Raw genomic sequence first — 16532 nt, 5'->3', positions numbered from 1 at the left:
GATTAAGATCTAGTCATTTAATTATCCAACCGAAATTTTAATGTTGTCTTCGTTCAACTATCAACATATGTTTTTAATGCCCACCTACATATACTATACAAGACAGGTGCTTTAAAAAATGACCCAAGTTTCATTAGATCTCCTACCTATCTTTTGCATTGGTACTAAGTTTTCTCTGGGAAACAATGGGCTTGAGCAGGTAGATAGAGTGGGGTAGTAGTGACTCTCCCACCTGCCTACCTTATCTTTGAGGCCAATTTAGATTCTTCTTCTATCACTCTCTTGATCATTATTAGTATTATACCTGGCTGGGAGTCCAAAGCCAAGAAATAGTTTAACTAATGTAAAATAAAATAAAATAAAATAAAATAAAATAAAATAAAAAATCATTAACTTTTAATCTTATAAGGTGAAGTGTGTTCCAGAGAACACCACCTACAATGCCTTTCTTATTTAGCCTAAATAGACCCCAAATATTACTAAATTAGCATGTCAATTGTCAATTCTCTCTCTCTCTCTCTAACACCCCTTTCTCTTTATAAAAGAAGAGCCCATCTTTTGTTCATATTTCCAGCCACTGCACCATTAATACATTTTTTGACACTTTAGTCTCTCTCTTTTCGCTTAAATTGAGAATGAGGACCATCATGCCGAAAACCTTCACGTCGTCTTCTTCTTCTTCTTCTTCTTCTTCTTCCTCCTCCTCCTCCTCCTCTATGAGATGCTTGAACGACGAGGACGAAGAGGAGGATGCCAAGATGCTTGCTGCGGTGAAGCGCCAACCGCTTCCCGCGCACGACGCGATCTCGCGGCTGCGGTGGGCGCTCTCCGCGGTGATCCCCGTAGGCCGCAGCCGCCGCCGTCATCCGGGCGGCCTCGGAGCGCGCGTCACGGGGACCCTCTTCGGCCAGCGGCGCGGCCACGTGCGGCTCGCGTTCCAGCAGGACGCGCGCGCGCCGCCGGCGCTCATCCTCGAGCTGTCGACGGCGACGTGCGCGCTCGTGCGGGAGATGGCCTCGGGGCTCGTGCGGATCGCCCTCGAGTGCGACAAATCGTCCTCCTACCCGATCCCTAATCCCAAGGCGTCTCGGCCGCTGGTGGAGGAGCCGCTGTGGCGGGCGTACTGCAACGGGAAGAAGTGCGAGTACGCGATGCGGCGGGAGGTCGACGGGGCGGACACCGAGGTACTCCGGGCGGTGGAGAACGTGACGATGGGCGCCGGCGTTCTCCCCGTCGCCGGAGGGGGAGAGGTGATGTACATGAGGGCGAGGTTCGAGAGGGTGGTCGGTGGCAAAGACTCCGAGGCGTTCTACATGATGAGCCCGGACGGCGGCGGTAACGGTGGGCCGGAGCTTAGTATATACTTTCTTAGGGTTTAGTCTTGATGCATGTTTGTGTTTTGGAGGGTTTTTAGGGTTTGAATTTGATGTGGATTTTGGAAGGGGTAGAGTTTTTTAAGGGGGGAGGATGGGAAAGAGAAGATTGTAAATTAAGAAGAATCATAATGGATGTGCAAATGGTTTATTAGGGCTTTGTTGGAGTTGTGGAAGTAGTTAGGGTTTGAGGTTTTTTTTTTTTTCTTTTCTCTATTTGTTTCTTCTTTGTTTGATTTTAGTGAGTAATGCTTTGATTAATCCATATGTTTACTTAAGCCTTAAGGTATTGATATAGCTTCAAAGGTTTATGGCTTTCTCCAAAATAACACTAAAACAACTCGCTAATTGCACAAAAATAATAACGATAATTCTATTTAGATCTCTGAACTATTATTATTTTTAAAAATAATAATAATACTTAACAAAATTCTTTTGATGAAAACGTTTTTATTTTTCCATAGAAATATTTATGCTTCAATATGAGATTGATCATTGCCTTGCCATTTGAAGGAAAATAAAGAGGAGAAAGAGAAAGGAATTATTGATCTTTTGTGTTGCTCAAGGAGGTTTGGTAACTAAAATGTTTATTAGATTCCTTTCACTTAAAAGATGGCATAAAGTTTCCCCCCATATGCAAAAGAAATGATTGGGGGTTTAAAACATTAAAAGCCCCACAAAGTTTTATTTTTATTTTAATTATTTTTTATAAAATTTTTGAGTAAAAGCCCCCACAAAGTTGAGGACTAGAAGCAATGCATGGCGTCTTTAGATTTTGTTTCTAAGCATATATCTTTTAGATCAGCAAGTGTGGGTGGAAATATATTTCCCTCTTATATTAGAATAAAATAAATTAAATAACATGTCTTTTAATGCAATTGCTTTTGTTTCTCATGTTGGTTGGGCCAAAGCAAAGACTAATTGGATGATATGTCCAAATGATGGCCCATACATCTTATAATAATTCCAAAGTTTGTTGGGCCACTGAGAGACCAAATGGATCTTAAAATATTATTACATTTTCTTTTTACAAGGTTTGCAAATAGTTTAATAACTTTATATCCTCTAATTATTATTATTATTATTATTATTATTATTATTATTTATCCTTGTTCTTTTCTTTTTTTTTTCTTTTCTTTTTGGTTTAGAAAATAGTCTTTATCCTTATCCTTATATGATACTAAGGTTGCATGATTGCATCTTGCACGCCACTTCTTTTGCTTTTGTATCTCTCTCTCTCTCTTTCTCTGGGAGAAAGTTGCAATAACTTTGCTCTATTCATGCTTCTGGATTCATTTCATTACCATTTTAGAGTTTGTGACTGAAATTTCCTAGCCAATCAAAGACCGCCAAATAGGTGGATTACTAAGAATATTAACGATAATTATATTTAGTTCTTTCTAAACTATCATAATTTTTTAAGTACATTTTCTAAACTTTTTGGTTATCCTTGTAAAACCCTTGAATTAAAAAGAATAAAAAGCAATATAGACTCACAATCTCATCTTTTATGGATCTTGAAAACCCTTGCCTTGAGTATTACAGAGACAAATGAAAATATATCATGGAAAGTAGTGAATCCCAGATTCTAATAAGTAAAAATTATTTCGGATAGAGTCATAGATATCGACGGGTCATTCATAAGACATTCTTATAAATTGCTATAAATTTTAATAATTAGTTCGATCTGTGTTTGGATCTATAATTTTCAGATGAATATAAAATTTTTCCACGTTAAATCGATTGTGTTCGAGATTGCATAGTTGCTCTTTCATTATAATAAGCAAAAGTTAGGAGAAAAAATTGTGCTTAGGGTTTATATTTTTCAAATGTGACATATTTGATACATTCTTTTAAGGAAAAAAAAAACTCAAAATTTTACCCAAAAGACAACAACTAAATAATTTAGGCACTAGATCCAAGAATTTCCTAAAATTAGATATTTATCAACTCATAAAATTTCCATAGCCAATCAAAGGCTGCCAAGTATGTCTTTTTGCTGGGAATTCTTGCAGGTGGGGATTGCAGAGAATCTCATCCAGACAACATCTCAACCTCAAATAACAAAAGAAAAAAAGAAAAAAAAATGTTCCATTTTGTGATTACAAATTAAGGATCCAAAGAGCTTTGATGTGACTATTCTGAGGGTATCTTTTTTTATTTTTAATTTTTTTTCTCATCCTTAATTTATATCTTATGCAATTCATCACTAGCTTTTTGGTAATGCACTTCCCACTTGAAGGAAGGCACTCTCTATTGTGCTCCATTTATTAGCTCTCTTTTCTTCTTCTTATCTTCTACCTCAAATGCATATTACTCCATTCATGTAGAAGTTGCAGTCTTAATCAATCATCTCAGGAGGAATCTTTTCATTTCATATCTTATCAACTTTAGAGAGAATTTTATTTCACATTAGGGCATCATGCATATGATTCACACTGTATATTTTATTTATTATCTAAGTACAGTAGGGTAGACCTAACTAATTAAAGAGAATTTTATATTTGTTTTGAGTGGAGTACCTTAAATTACTCTTATTTTTCTCTCTCTCTCTCTCTATATATAAGGTAGTCTATAAAATTCATTAGATCTAACAATTTTATACTCGAATATAATTACGATCATCAGGTGTGTGAGATCGAGACGTCAATATGCATCCAACTACACAGAGGGTGCTCAGCTCAGATAGTTACGAGGGCTCATATTGTATGAGGCTTTGTTTGGTTTGGGATTAAGCCCCGAACTCGATTAGTTAATCTAATTTTTTAGTCTTAATTTTTAAAAAAATAAATTTAATTAGATATAAAAATAATAATAAAAGATGGTTGATTACTGAACCAGTTCTGACAAGGTTTTGGTTAACTTTCCACCTCTCTTTTGTTTAAAAAATAAACAAAGAAATGGGACCTAAAAAAAAATTGGTGCTAAAGACAATAAAGAATTTTCTAATAAATAAAATTTGAGGTATGTCCTCTTTGTGTGGGCCTGAGATCCTTAAAACCTTATGTCCTTGTTTGGATCTTTAGCCAGAGTCTGAATAGAGATCAGATGGTGTAGGGTACTCCACAGACAGCCAAATCTGAGCGATTCCACCTCGTTTCAAGAGACCCAATCATCTCCACTAATGTCTAATTATATAATAACCCTTCCCATTTCAATCCATTTACTCCCTCTGCCCTTTCCCTACAAACAGAGCATGTAGCAGAGAAGGACACAAAGCTGAAGGGCTTATCTGTCCTTTAATAAAGCAAAATAAAAAGAGAGAGAGAGAGAGAAATATTTTAAATGTAATTGCCCATGAAAAGTTTCCAAAATATCAATATTCATAATAGATTATTGTTATTAAAGTTTAGATTATAAAATATTTATCATCAATTTTTCTATGGTAATTAGGTGTAATATTCGATAGCTTTTAAACTATTTTTCATAATTTAATCGAAGGCAAAAGTCTATTTTTAGATTAATTATAATTAGTTAGATTTAACTAACAGAATGATATTTTTGAAAGAGTATAATTATAGTATTTTAAAGAATGTAGCTAATGATTATGTCAAAATCCCAAGGATAAAAAGAAAAGAAAAGAAAAAAAAAACAGAGTACTCTGAATGGCATGCTACCTTTGAAAGATTCAAAGGTAAAAGTTAGTTCTCACTTTGGAATTTGCATTCATCTTAGCATCCAATTCCTCCATGCTTGTAACCTTGTAACATATGCCTTTAATGCAATCATAACCACATGTAGACAATAAACTAACTCAAAAGTGAAGTATAAAGTGATCAAGTGAGCTCATCTTATCATTGACCTCTTTGATGTATTATGATCCACTTGTGGACTAAAATTTCAAACATATGATAGGGATAATATACATTTTGTAATCTTCACTCCAATATCTAAAATGTAGGCCCAAATCTAACCTATTCTCTGGGTTTGATCCATTGGACTTAATAGATTAAAGCCCATCTCTCCTATAAATGCATAGTTAACCCTCCCATATTTTTAATAACTCTAAAGCCCCGTTCACTCGCGGGATAATGTCAATACTAGTATAATTATTCTAATTTTTTTATACTAGCATAAAAGAGCTTATACCGGTATAAATATATTCTTATTCCACAAGCTAAATGGGCCAAGCAAGGATAAGCCCAACTTGCAAAGGCTCAAGTCCAGACCCTTTGCTTTTATTTGAAGGCCATGAAATAGACCAGGCCCAATCCTAAGTTAGGAAAGAACAGTAGAGTGGGATATTTTATATTTACCATGATGTTCTCATTTGTTTCACATTTGCCAAAAATTACCTTCCAATGATTCAAGAATATGCATGTCAATAATTTTAATTTTAATTTTTTTTTTTGCAATGTTGTCTTCTAAAATGAGGTATTTTTGTTTAAAAAGAGACATCCCAATGCACACTGCTCCTCCTGCTAAATGTTCTTGTGCGCGAGGCTCCTTGTGTTGTAAAAAAAAAAAGAAAATTCTAAACTAGCTACCTATTTTAAAACTTCATAACTCCAGACTCTTTAGTCCCAAATGATTTAAAAGAGTCAATTAATCATGACTAAATATGAAGGCATGCAACTTTCTTGCTACCTCTACTCTAGTCAAAAGACTTGACTTTGAGGAGAAGTTTCCATATGAAAGTAGTGCAAAATATGTCAACAAATGCAGATACAAATCAGGTATATAATTCCACCATAGGCAACCTAATTTATCAAGGAAATTAAAGACCCAATTCAAACTAATTCTTCTTGCAAATGGGGGTAAAATTGAGATATAAACTTAATTTGTCCCTATGTGGTGGTAATGGAACACAACCATTTCTCTCTTTTTTTTCTTGTTTTTTTTTTGTGGGGTGGAGAAGAGATTGTAATTATAAAGCACAAACATTCTACTCTTAATTCTTTCTTCTCCTGAAATTAGTAAGGATTAAGAGATTCTCTCAAGACCATTTCTGATTTCCATATCAAAATTGATTAATTAATTAAGGAGTTAGTAGGAGCCAATAAAGTTGGTAGGATATCTTCCATCACCATCACTGCCATTGGAAGTCCATGCTGAATGGTGGAGCAGTTAATTTGTTATATGCCATTCACCACTCTCAATCCTCCACATCATTCTCCTGATAAGTTCTCATGACATATAGACATATACCAACTCTTTTTTCATTCACAAAGAAAATAATAATTTAAAAAAGAGAAGGAAAACTACATCAAACTACCTCCCAGCTTTCATATCGATCTAATCATATAGACATCATAAAATAATATATGAAGCCTCTCAAAATTAATTTGGACATTTTCAGAGTGACCCAAAAAACCAAAAGAAAAAAAGGTTAAAAATAGAAGGATTTATCATGGATAGAGCTTTTGATCCATGGTAATGGAGTCGGTGGCGGAGTTGTGCCTCTTCGACGGCCCTGACGGCGGGATTAGGCCTCTCGGGAGGAAGTTGAACGCCCGACCTCGATAGACGAAGCCCGTGACGGCTCCCTGCCGGTGGAGATCCTCGTGCCGCCTACCGCCGGGATCACCGACCCCGAGGCGGCAGCCGGCGATGCAAGGCACAAAGAGGAAGAAGAGAAGGAAAAGAGAGAGTAGAAAGCAACATGAGATATAAGGAGGAGGAGGAGGAGGAGGAGGAGGAGACATTTGAGAGCTTAGTTTCTTTTTTTTGGGGGCCTCTTGGGGGTTTGAATGGTTTCTATACTCGTCGTGTAGTCTTAGGGTTATATTAAAAGTGTTGACGTGTGTGTGCATGGGAGTAGAAAGGAGAGAGAGAGAGAGAGAGAGAGAGAGAGAGAGAGAGAGAGAGAGTATGTGTGAAAAGAAAGAGAAGTGAGATCCAAGGCAACAACTAACTTTTTTGAGTTGGAATTTGTCAACGGTAATGGAAGATTAATTTTAAAGTTTTAATATATATATATATATATATATATATATATATATAGGTAAATTTATATTCACTATTTATTAAGTGTTTGAACTATTTGGGATGGCCCAAGTGGGTAGCAAAGCTGGTTGGTGAAACCCAAGAATGGTCGTTGATGCTACTTGCTTAATTACATCAATGTCAAAATTTAAGTTTGACAACTTGTGTACTTGCTATACAGTCTGGATCCTCTACCGTTTGATCATAGAGATTTAAGCAGAATTTTAGCTGCTACAGTCAATTTTCCAAACTATTACAACAGTAAATTGCTGCCTCAAACAGACATCAATTCTTAGTAAACTAATTAGTTTGTCGATAGGCTAAAATATAAAGAAAAAGTTCATATCATCGTAACTTTGCGATGGGTTATCCGTTTTGAAATGATGCATTGATTCCCCTTAACTCCTCCAAATTTAATTTCAAATTTGTTATATAATAGTTTATATAGAAATAATTATGAAAAAAATTTGTTGTCTAAGATAATAATTTTTCTAATAATTTTTCAGTATAGTAAAAAATTAATTAACTCACTAAAACTTGCTGTCTGAGTTACTGTAGCAATATTTTTGGTCAAAAACTCGAATTTTAGGTATAGATTTAAGTTATGCATTCACGTTGTATTTCCTAACTATAAGTCAATATCACATTGTATTTCCCAATTATTAAAAATATTAAGATATCTATCCTTATAAATGGGCACCTGAGTAGAGTATTTAAGAAGTTAATCTTAGTATCTGTGTTATGGTTTAACTTAACCTAATATGCCATATACAAATCACTTAGAAACTTTCAAAATATCATAATTATAATTAAATTATTTAAAATATTGTAATTGCTACTAAAATATTTTAACTCTTTTAGCATTGCCATTATGATTGATTCTCAAATGAATATTTTTAACATATTATTATTAATGTTAACAAACACATGTAAATAGTTAAAATACCATTTTTTTATTTTCTTGTACTATAATATTGGGTAAAGTAGTGAATAATTACATTTAAACTATTTTAAATAATTTATACAAGGGTCAAATAATTTTTCAATCTAAATTTGATTTTAATCATGATTAGTTATATAGAAATCTCAAAATTATAGGCAAAATAGAGGGGCCAAAGTGGCATTAGAAAATTTCTCCAATAAAAATAGAAATTTATTGGTGGTCGAGCAATTATTATTTTCTTTGACAATCTAAGCTAATTTTATTATAATAATGATAAAGGTTAATATAATATGAGGGACAACCTATGTCTATAGAGGGATGATGGTACTATAAACTATATTACTCACACCTCATTAACTATTAATTAATGGATCCCACATCATCTAGAAAGTAGCTCATATTAGGATCGAAGATCTACTTTTCTCTTGTAAAAATAAGAATACTAGCCTCTTATATGATCATAAGATTTCAATTAATTACTTGGTTTCATGTTTTGGGATGAGAACCAAAATCTTCCTTGTTGACTATAAGATGTTTGCCTCCTCACCTTGGTATTATAATTAATTTTATCCACCTAGTATGTCTGCTAATTAATCTTGATTGCCCCCACAAAGTCACAAACAGATAGTCTAATTTGTCCTTTTATTCCCAAAAGAGACCTTTGAAATATTTTCAATATATAGAGTAAATAATTCATATTAGTTGTCTGATTTAGTATGTATGTGATTAAACTAATTTCTTTTATGCACTCCAAGTAAGCCCCCCTATCTCCTATGGCTTTGCCATGCTTACAGGCCCAGTCCATAGCACCATTACCTCTCTTATGCACATAGTTTTTGACCCTCTAGGTTATTTTCCTACACTCAGCAAAAGTGTCTTGTAGTTGCCAAGGTGTTGACCTTTCATCCTTCAAAATTTGGACGACTTTCTCCACATCCATTTCCAAAATGAGCTTTCCTCTCATGCCCTTTGCAGCCTGAAGACTCAGCAACACTATCATCACCTCACAGAAAAGTGTTGAGACCTTGGCAATAGGTTCTGCTCCAACCATTATCAGCTTGCCCCTTGCGTTCCTGATCACAAAACCTGCCCTTCCTTGATAATCATGCTTTGTGAAAGCTCCATCGGTGTTGAGTTTGATCCACACGCTTGGAGGTAGTGTCTATCGGACGCACGCAACATTCCTAGATGACCCACCAAGGTGCCTATCAGGCGGAACTAGCTTGAACTCATGAGGCAACATCACCGCCTGTCTCGCTACTACTACCTCACTGCTCACGACGTCTTAAAAAGTCCCCCAATTTCTAGCCTTCTAAATCCCCCAGAGCTCGACGCAATTGAAGCTTTGATCAAAGCATTTTGTCTTCGATCACTGTAATATCTTCTAGTGATCCAATCCTCGTCCATTATAGCCTCCATATCCTCCGTCAACTTTAGCAATTCCATGACATGAGCCCAGACCGCACAAGCAAATCTACAGCCATAGAATATGTGGTCGCTAGTCTCTTGGAAGAGGCTATAGAGCCCACACTCCTCCCCTATCCTAAGGCTTATGCCAAATAGATAGGCACGTGTAGGGACTCTCCCCCCACATGACTTTCTATAGAAACATTCTCACATTGGGTAGAACTTGCAGCCCTCACAACTCAGCCCACCCATCCCAACCTCCCTTTGTTGGTATCATGAGATAATTATAAATCAATTTGGTTCTAGCCTTCTCATCCCCCTTAGGAGCCCACACACAATAGTCTTTCAGCTCATCATTCCCTATGCATGTAGAAAGAGTGAGGAAGGCAACCTCCTCCGCAAGACTGCTACAAAGTCTTTTGCCGTCTAACTTACCATCTTGTCTAAGTTCAGCCACCTTTATCTCCATGTTTAAGCTGCCCACGTCCACAAGTCATGACAGTCGGTGTAGTGGCACCCCGGCCGACCCCAGCTCTCCCAACACTGAGGTATCCCTTCCATTTTTGATACTTTGTTGAAATTAGTAGATACTCATGACAAAGGGATTTTTGTCAAACTCATGCAATTAATGCCTAACCGTAGAATTATAATATATAACTAATCTTATTATTCTACAATAGTTATTAAACTATTTATTAAACCACTATAGTTTTGGCAAATAAAAAAGTTACAGATAATTTTTTTTAAGTAAATCATTTTAAGAAAAGCTGTCTCTAAAGTCATTCTCTTAATTAGTGACTCCTATTAATTTAAAACAACTTCTTTAGGATAATAAATGATTTCACAAAATATAATTATTCTTTAAGATATATTACTCCATAAATTATTGTCTCATAAGATGATTTATTAAATCTCTTTTTTGAGAGATGTGGTAGTTTATACAACAACAATTATAGTATTTTGGTAAATATTTTTAAAACTATAATGAAAAGATACTTTTTTGTTGTATTAGGCCTCCACATGAGCGGTCCTTATCTAACTAGGAATATTGTTTTATTTTAGATAAAATAAGCAAACGATAAGACATCTTTTAGTTATGCTAGGGGATTTATAAGGAATTCTCTAATGGAATTAAGAGTGTATCCTAATTTTACTAGTTAAGAGAATGACATGAGTTTTGGACGCTATATAAAGAGATCAATATAGGCTAAATTGGTTATGACAAAAATTGAGGAGTGAATAAAGAAAAAATAAGCAAAATAAGAGCTTTTACTTGTGCTTCTAGTTGACATTTGATACCAGCATAAAACTTTTATAGTCAGGACTTCTTGATGGATTAGATTTTCTCAATCGGGTATTACATTCTCTTATACTTTTTTTTCTCTAATGATTCTCCTATGGTATGTCCAAGACGAGGAAAAAAAAGGTGAAGAGTCGCCTTTATTTACTAATATAAAACTTAGCAGTTGACTTAGGCTTTTCCTTTTCTTCTGCAAGTACTAAGTTTTAGATTAGTGACAAAGCAAAAGGGAAGGAGATCCTTATGCAGTCCGTGCAAGCTTCATTGATGAACAAATTAGTGTTGACTATTTTGCACTGGGTTATAGAAGTGGTATTCCTTGAATATGAATTGATTTTCATGAGGTTTGAATAGGGTACTATGTTTCTTCCTTAGCAGATTATTCTCTATTGTTTTGTGGCATTCCCTATTGAGATGGTTTTTTACATAAATTTTTATGTCGTGCTTTATTACTATTATTTTATATCTCTTTTATGTTTGATGAAATTGGATCATACATAAAGTGCGAGAACATTTCCGATGGTTGATGTTAGGCTATACATAATAATTGGTATCAGAGCATTAGGTTTGAGACCGGAGTCATGTGTGGACCATAAAGTTTAATATAAGAAGGATGATGAGTCTAATTGGAGACTATTGGCTGATCTCAAAGGAGTAAGTGGAGGACCTTCTTTACTGGAAAAATTTGTTTGCCCCTATTTTATAAAATGGCCAAACCAAAGGAGATGAAAGATGAGTGGAAGATAAAAGTTAGTAAAGTTGTCAGACAAATTTGACAATAGTTGGATGATAATATGTTCCATCTTGTGTCACGAGCAATTGTTTCCCAGGTAATCAATCAAAGAGTTCTCATGTTATTCAATGTGGGAGAACCTAATGACAAGACTAGGTTGAAGGCATAGTGCATGCGCTATAGGTGTGTGTTGACCATGCACTCTCGCATTGTGTAATGTTGTATGTATGATAGAGGTGGTGTGGTGATTGATCTCCATGCTAATGATTATCCCCTTTGTTCAATGAATGAATGAAGCATCGATCATGCCTCGACAAAGATGGTGGTCTTCCTTTTCTGTGGAGATCTCAACATTTATACTTTTATGAAATAAGCTAAAAAGGTTGTATGAAAGGAAGATAGTCGATAAAAAAGATTCTCAATATGACAGCTTGTAAATCTAAAATTTTAAAAGAGCAGTTAAAATTGTTGGCCACCCGAATGGGATGCAAAGTATTGTGAATAAAGGATGGTGCTATATAATTTGTAGGCATTGCTGCTATGAGATTGCTACCCAATAATTGGGAGATGCTGGTAGTGTCTCTAAGTAACTCTACTTTTGATGGCGTGGTGACCATGAGTTAGGTCACAAGTAGTTTGCTAAATGAGGAGACTAGATAAAAATTCTTGAGTTTGTCTAAGATACAAATAAGCATTGTTTATACAGAATATGAAGAGATACAATATTAGAAAGTAACACCGGAGAAAAATGTCAAGGGAAAGGTCAAAGAATAAAACTCAAATAGTTTGTTGACGTTGTCGTAAGCTAGGACACATTAGAAGATGGTGTTGGAAGTTACAAGATAAGAAGGAGAAAACCAAAGCTACAAATTCGGGTTCAAATAATAAAGCCACCATAGCAATAGATGATGACTTGCATGGCCTTTTAGCTTGTGGAGAGAGTTGCCTGAAGACAAATAGTCTAAAAAAAGATTGGGCGATTGATACAAGTGTTTCACATCATGATACACCGAGCAAAGATATGTTTATGTCATTCAAGCTAGAGAATTTTAGTTATCTAAGAATGAGCAATGAAGACGCATCAAAACTAGTGGGTATAGGCGACATGATTGTCAAAATAAACGAACAACTTGGGCTCTGTTGGAACATGAGCAGAGCTGAGCTTGAGCTTTTTTGGGCTATATTTGAATTTTGAGCCGAGCTTGAGCTAGAGTCAGCTGGCTTAGGCTCGATGCGAATATAATATTTATTAACATTATATATATATATATTGAAAAACCCCTAGACACAAGTATGTATCTAAATACTAGGCAATGATATCACTCGTTCGCTTAAGTAAAAGTCCGTAGAAATATTAAGAACGAAAGCAGAGATGAACGCCAAGATTTTAACGTAGAAAAACCCAAACGGGAAAAAACCACGGATCCAAACTCGGATCAAAACCAATCACTAGAATAGTAGCAGTTACAATACTGACTCTCAAAACAACTCGTCGATCCAAACGACTTTGTTCCTCTCAGTCTTGCTCGCTAGAACCCACGATTCACCGCTTCTCGTGATTGAAGTCCAATCTCAGTAACCCTCGAGATTGATCTTTCATCTAGATAGCCCTTAAGACGAAAGATTAAGATCTGTAGATGAGAAGAGCCTTGTTAGTTGAAGAACCGATGTAGCCTCCAGAAGCCTCCTTCAATAATGCTTCTTCAACTATCTAGAAATAGGGTTTCACAATCCTTATATATGATCTCCAAGATAGAGCCAAATCCAAATCTTATCTGTACTCACGAAAGTACAAAATAGAGCCAAATCCTAATCTTATCCGTACTCACGAAAGTACAAGATAGAGCCAAATTCAAATCTTATCCGTACTCACGATCTTCAAGATAGAACCAAATTCAAATCTTATCCGTACTCACGATCTTCAAGATAGAGCCAAATCTAAATCTTATCCGCACTCATGAAAGTACAAGATAGAGCCAAATCCTAATCTTATCCATACTCATGAAAGTACAATATTCTTAAACTTTGTTGGTGCGTTCGAACGGGCTCGAGTGCGTTCGAACGCGATAGCATGAATTCTTCAGGTTGCGTTCGAACGCGTTTATGAACGCAGCTCTCGGTCTGTGTGAACGCAGTACCTGCGTTCGAATGCGTTTGTGAACGCGGCTCTCTGTCTGTGTGAACGCAGTATCCGCGTTCGAACGCGTTTGTGAACGCGGTGTGAACTCGACGGCTTTTCTCTAATAATCTTGCAATTCTTCAAATCAGAGATATTCTAGACTTGTGTAAAGCTCATATACATGAAAAAATATACTTAGAATATTTTGTACACAATTGCCAACAAATAAAAACCTAACATATATAATAGTTCCTGGCTCATTTTAAGTCTTAGTAACTTGGGCTTACTATCTTGTTCGGCTTGAATAATCGGCTCGGTTCAACCTGGCTTGAAAATAGTCTAGGTTTAACCTTCCTCTCGGCTCGGGCTCAGTCCGACTCGGCTCGATTTCAGTTGGAAAATATGCTCGATTCAGGTTCGGGCTCTATCTGGCTTGGCTCGACTTGACTTAAGCCGAGCTTGAATCTAAGCTATGCTCAAAATTAATTTTGAGTCGAGCTTGAGCTGGAGCTGACTCGCTTAGGCTCGGCTCATTTACACTCTTAGTAGGCGATGTGTGTGATTAGATAATGCTGGGATGGAAGATGGTTCTAAAAAATGTGAGAAATGTACTAGACTTTCGACATAACCTAATATCATTTGGTAAGTTGGATAAAGAGGGATATGAAAATCCTTTTAGTAGAGGATGCTGAAAAATTATTAAAGGTGTTCTTGTGGTTGCAAGAGGAAAACAGTACTACACAAATATACATGACTGAGTTAAAGTTGTACAATAGGACAAAGACTTCACTAGACTTGCAACAAGACAAAAGAAGCTTGATCTGTAGGAGACGTAGGGTGAAGTTTGTATCTTTGTCAAACAATAGTTATGCACCAGGTGAGATAATAAAACTCCTACCAAAGGAACAAAGTTTAGTAGATGGCAGTGCTAAGTGAGTACGAAGTAACTGGGTGAGAGATTTCTAAGCAATGATGAGTCCTCCTCATGAGTTAGATGGTGATATTGATGGATTATGCCTCCTCATGATGAGTCCTAGACTAACTAGAATTGCTAGTTCATCTCATCTTTGGCTTTCCAGATGAAGTGGTAGACGATGCGAGCTCTTTTAGTTAAATTATGAGATTAAAAAAAATCTCTTAATATGATTGATTGCGAGTATATCCTAATTTAATTAAGAGAAGAACATGAGTTTTAGCACCTATAAAAAGAGGTCAATATAGGTTAAATGGAAGATGGTAAAAATTGAGAAGTGGATAGAGAGAAAAAGAAAGAAGAAAGAGAGAGAAGAGAAGAAGTAAACGATGGCTTTTACTTGGGTTTCTAGTTGATGTTTAGACATTTGCATCGGCTTTCATAGTCAGGACTCCATAACAAAGTGGATGCTTTCAATTTGATATCACCTTCTCTGAGTGGATGCTTTACTTGGGTTTCTAGTTGATGTTCAGACATCTGCAATCGACTTTCATAGTCGAGACTCCATAAAAAAGTGGATGGTTTTCAATCTGATATCACCTTCTTCGATATTTTTTTTCTAGAGATTCTCTACGATTTGTCATAGTAAAATTTTTTAGACTAGATTGTATGAGTGGTGTTCCTTGAATATGAAAACGTTTTCAACGGATTGTGTTAGTATCAGACATAACTTATTAGTCAAAAACTCCCTAGATAAAATGTGAATATGTGATCCATTAGATATTAGTAGTCAAATGTCAACAACGAGTAGTACTCCTTTTCTACGCGTGCGATAAGTTATAACTAAAAGTGACAAAGTACAAATTCTTGAAATAATTGTTGAAAAGGATAAGATATATATCTATATCTATCCATAAAGTCCTCCGGATGTACAATAAATCGACTAGTCGAGTCAAAAGTCCAACTTACTTTTAAGATCTATTTGAGATTATTATATATATATACAGAGAGAGAGAGAGCTTAAGAAGATATTTTTGGGCCAAATTTTTTCCCTCTATTTTTCAACCCTCTCACTATTATCATAGCTAAAAAGTCAAATTAGAAAATTTGATAACAAATCAAATTAGAAAATTTTAATGTTAGAATATTAAATTTAAAATTATATTTGTCTGTACTCAAAGTTTCTAAAGTAATTGGTAAGTTAACTTAGTATCAGAGTGAGATTCTGAGTTCATGAGTTTGAATTTTGCTAAACAAATACAATATTTAAAAAAATTCTAATTATTTAAATCAAAATTACATGCACATAACAAACTAACCTAAAACCTTAAGTTTCAAATAGATCAATATATATATATATATATCATACATTTGAGAATGAATTCGCGTTGCAGAAATAATCTCCACATAAATAAGTGTAAAGTTGCACACATTTTTTTTTCGAGGCATAATTTGGGAGAATGTTGCAGAAAAAAATAATATTAAGTATAAACTCTAAACCCTTTTATGAAAGAAAATATATCATAAGTAGCCATTAGAAGAGATAATTCCAAGTCCACCTTTGCTATAGATGAAAGAAAGAGAGAGAGATAAAAGTCAACAACAATCTTGTTAATTCTTCTACTGCCATGAATTAAGGGAGAAAAAGAAAAAAAAAAGAGAAATGATCTAGTCAAATGTCGGCAAAAAGATATGGATAAATTAATGAGATAGCCGACATTAGAATAGATTGGACTTCATGGATACTCACTAGATAGTGTGAAAATGGAGTTGAGGAGGATATTTCCTTTCTCACAGGAAGCTTTGAAGGAAAATGAGG

The 16532-nt window shown here is 35.3% G+C and overlaps 1 protein-coding gene across 1 annotated transcript; it reads left to right on the top strand.

Annotated features, from left to right (window-relative positions):
- The first annotated feature begins 404 nt into the window (after positions 1-404).
- Positions 405-1651, top strand: LOC140781143 (protein MIZU-KUSSEI 1-like). The gene has a single exon (XM_073126961.1). The coding sequence runs from the start codon at positions 636-638 to the stop codon at positions 1377-1379; it is 744 nt and encodes a 247-aa protein (XP_072983062.1). The 5' UTR covers positions 405-635; the 3' UTR covers positions 1380-1651.
- The last annotated feature ends 14881 nt before the right edge of the window (positions 1652-16532 follow it).

This window comes from Typha latifolia, chromosome 2 (genome assembly GCF_019914945.1).
Source record: "Typha latifolia isolate L0001 chromosome 2, TyphaL0001v2, whole genome shotgun sequence".
NCBI classification, from domain to species: domain Eukaryota; kingdom Viridiplantae; phylum Streptophyta; class Magnoliopsida; order Poales; family Typhaceae; genus Typha; species Typha latifolia.
Note: the sequence above shows the minus strand (reverse complement) of the source record. Positions and strands in the feature narration are given on the sequence as shown.

What these genes read in the sequence shown, in the direction of transcription:
- LOC140781143 (XM_073126961.1), top strand. Translation starts at nt 636, where the DNA reads ATGAGGACCATCATGCCGAAAACCTTCACGTCGTCTTCTTCTTCTTCT.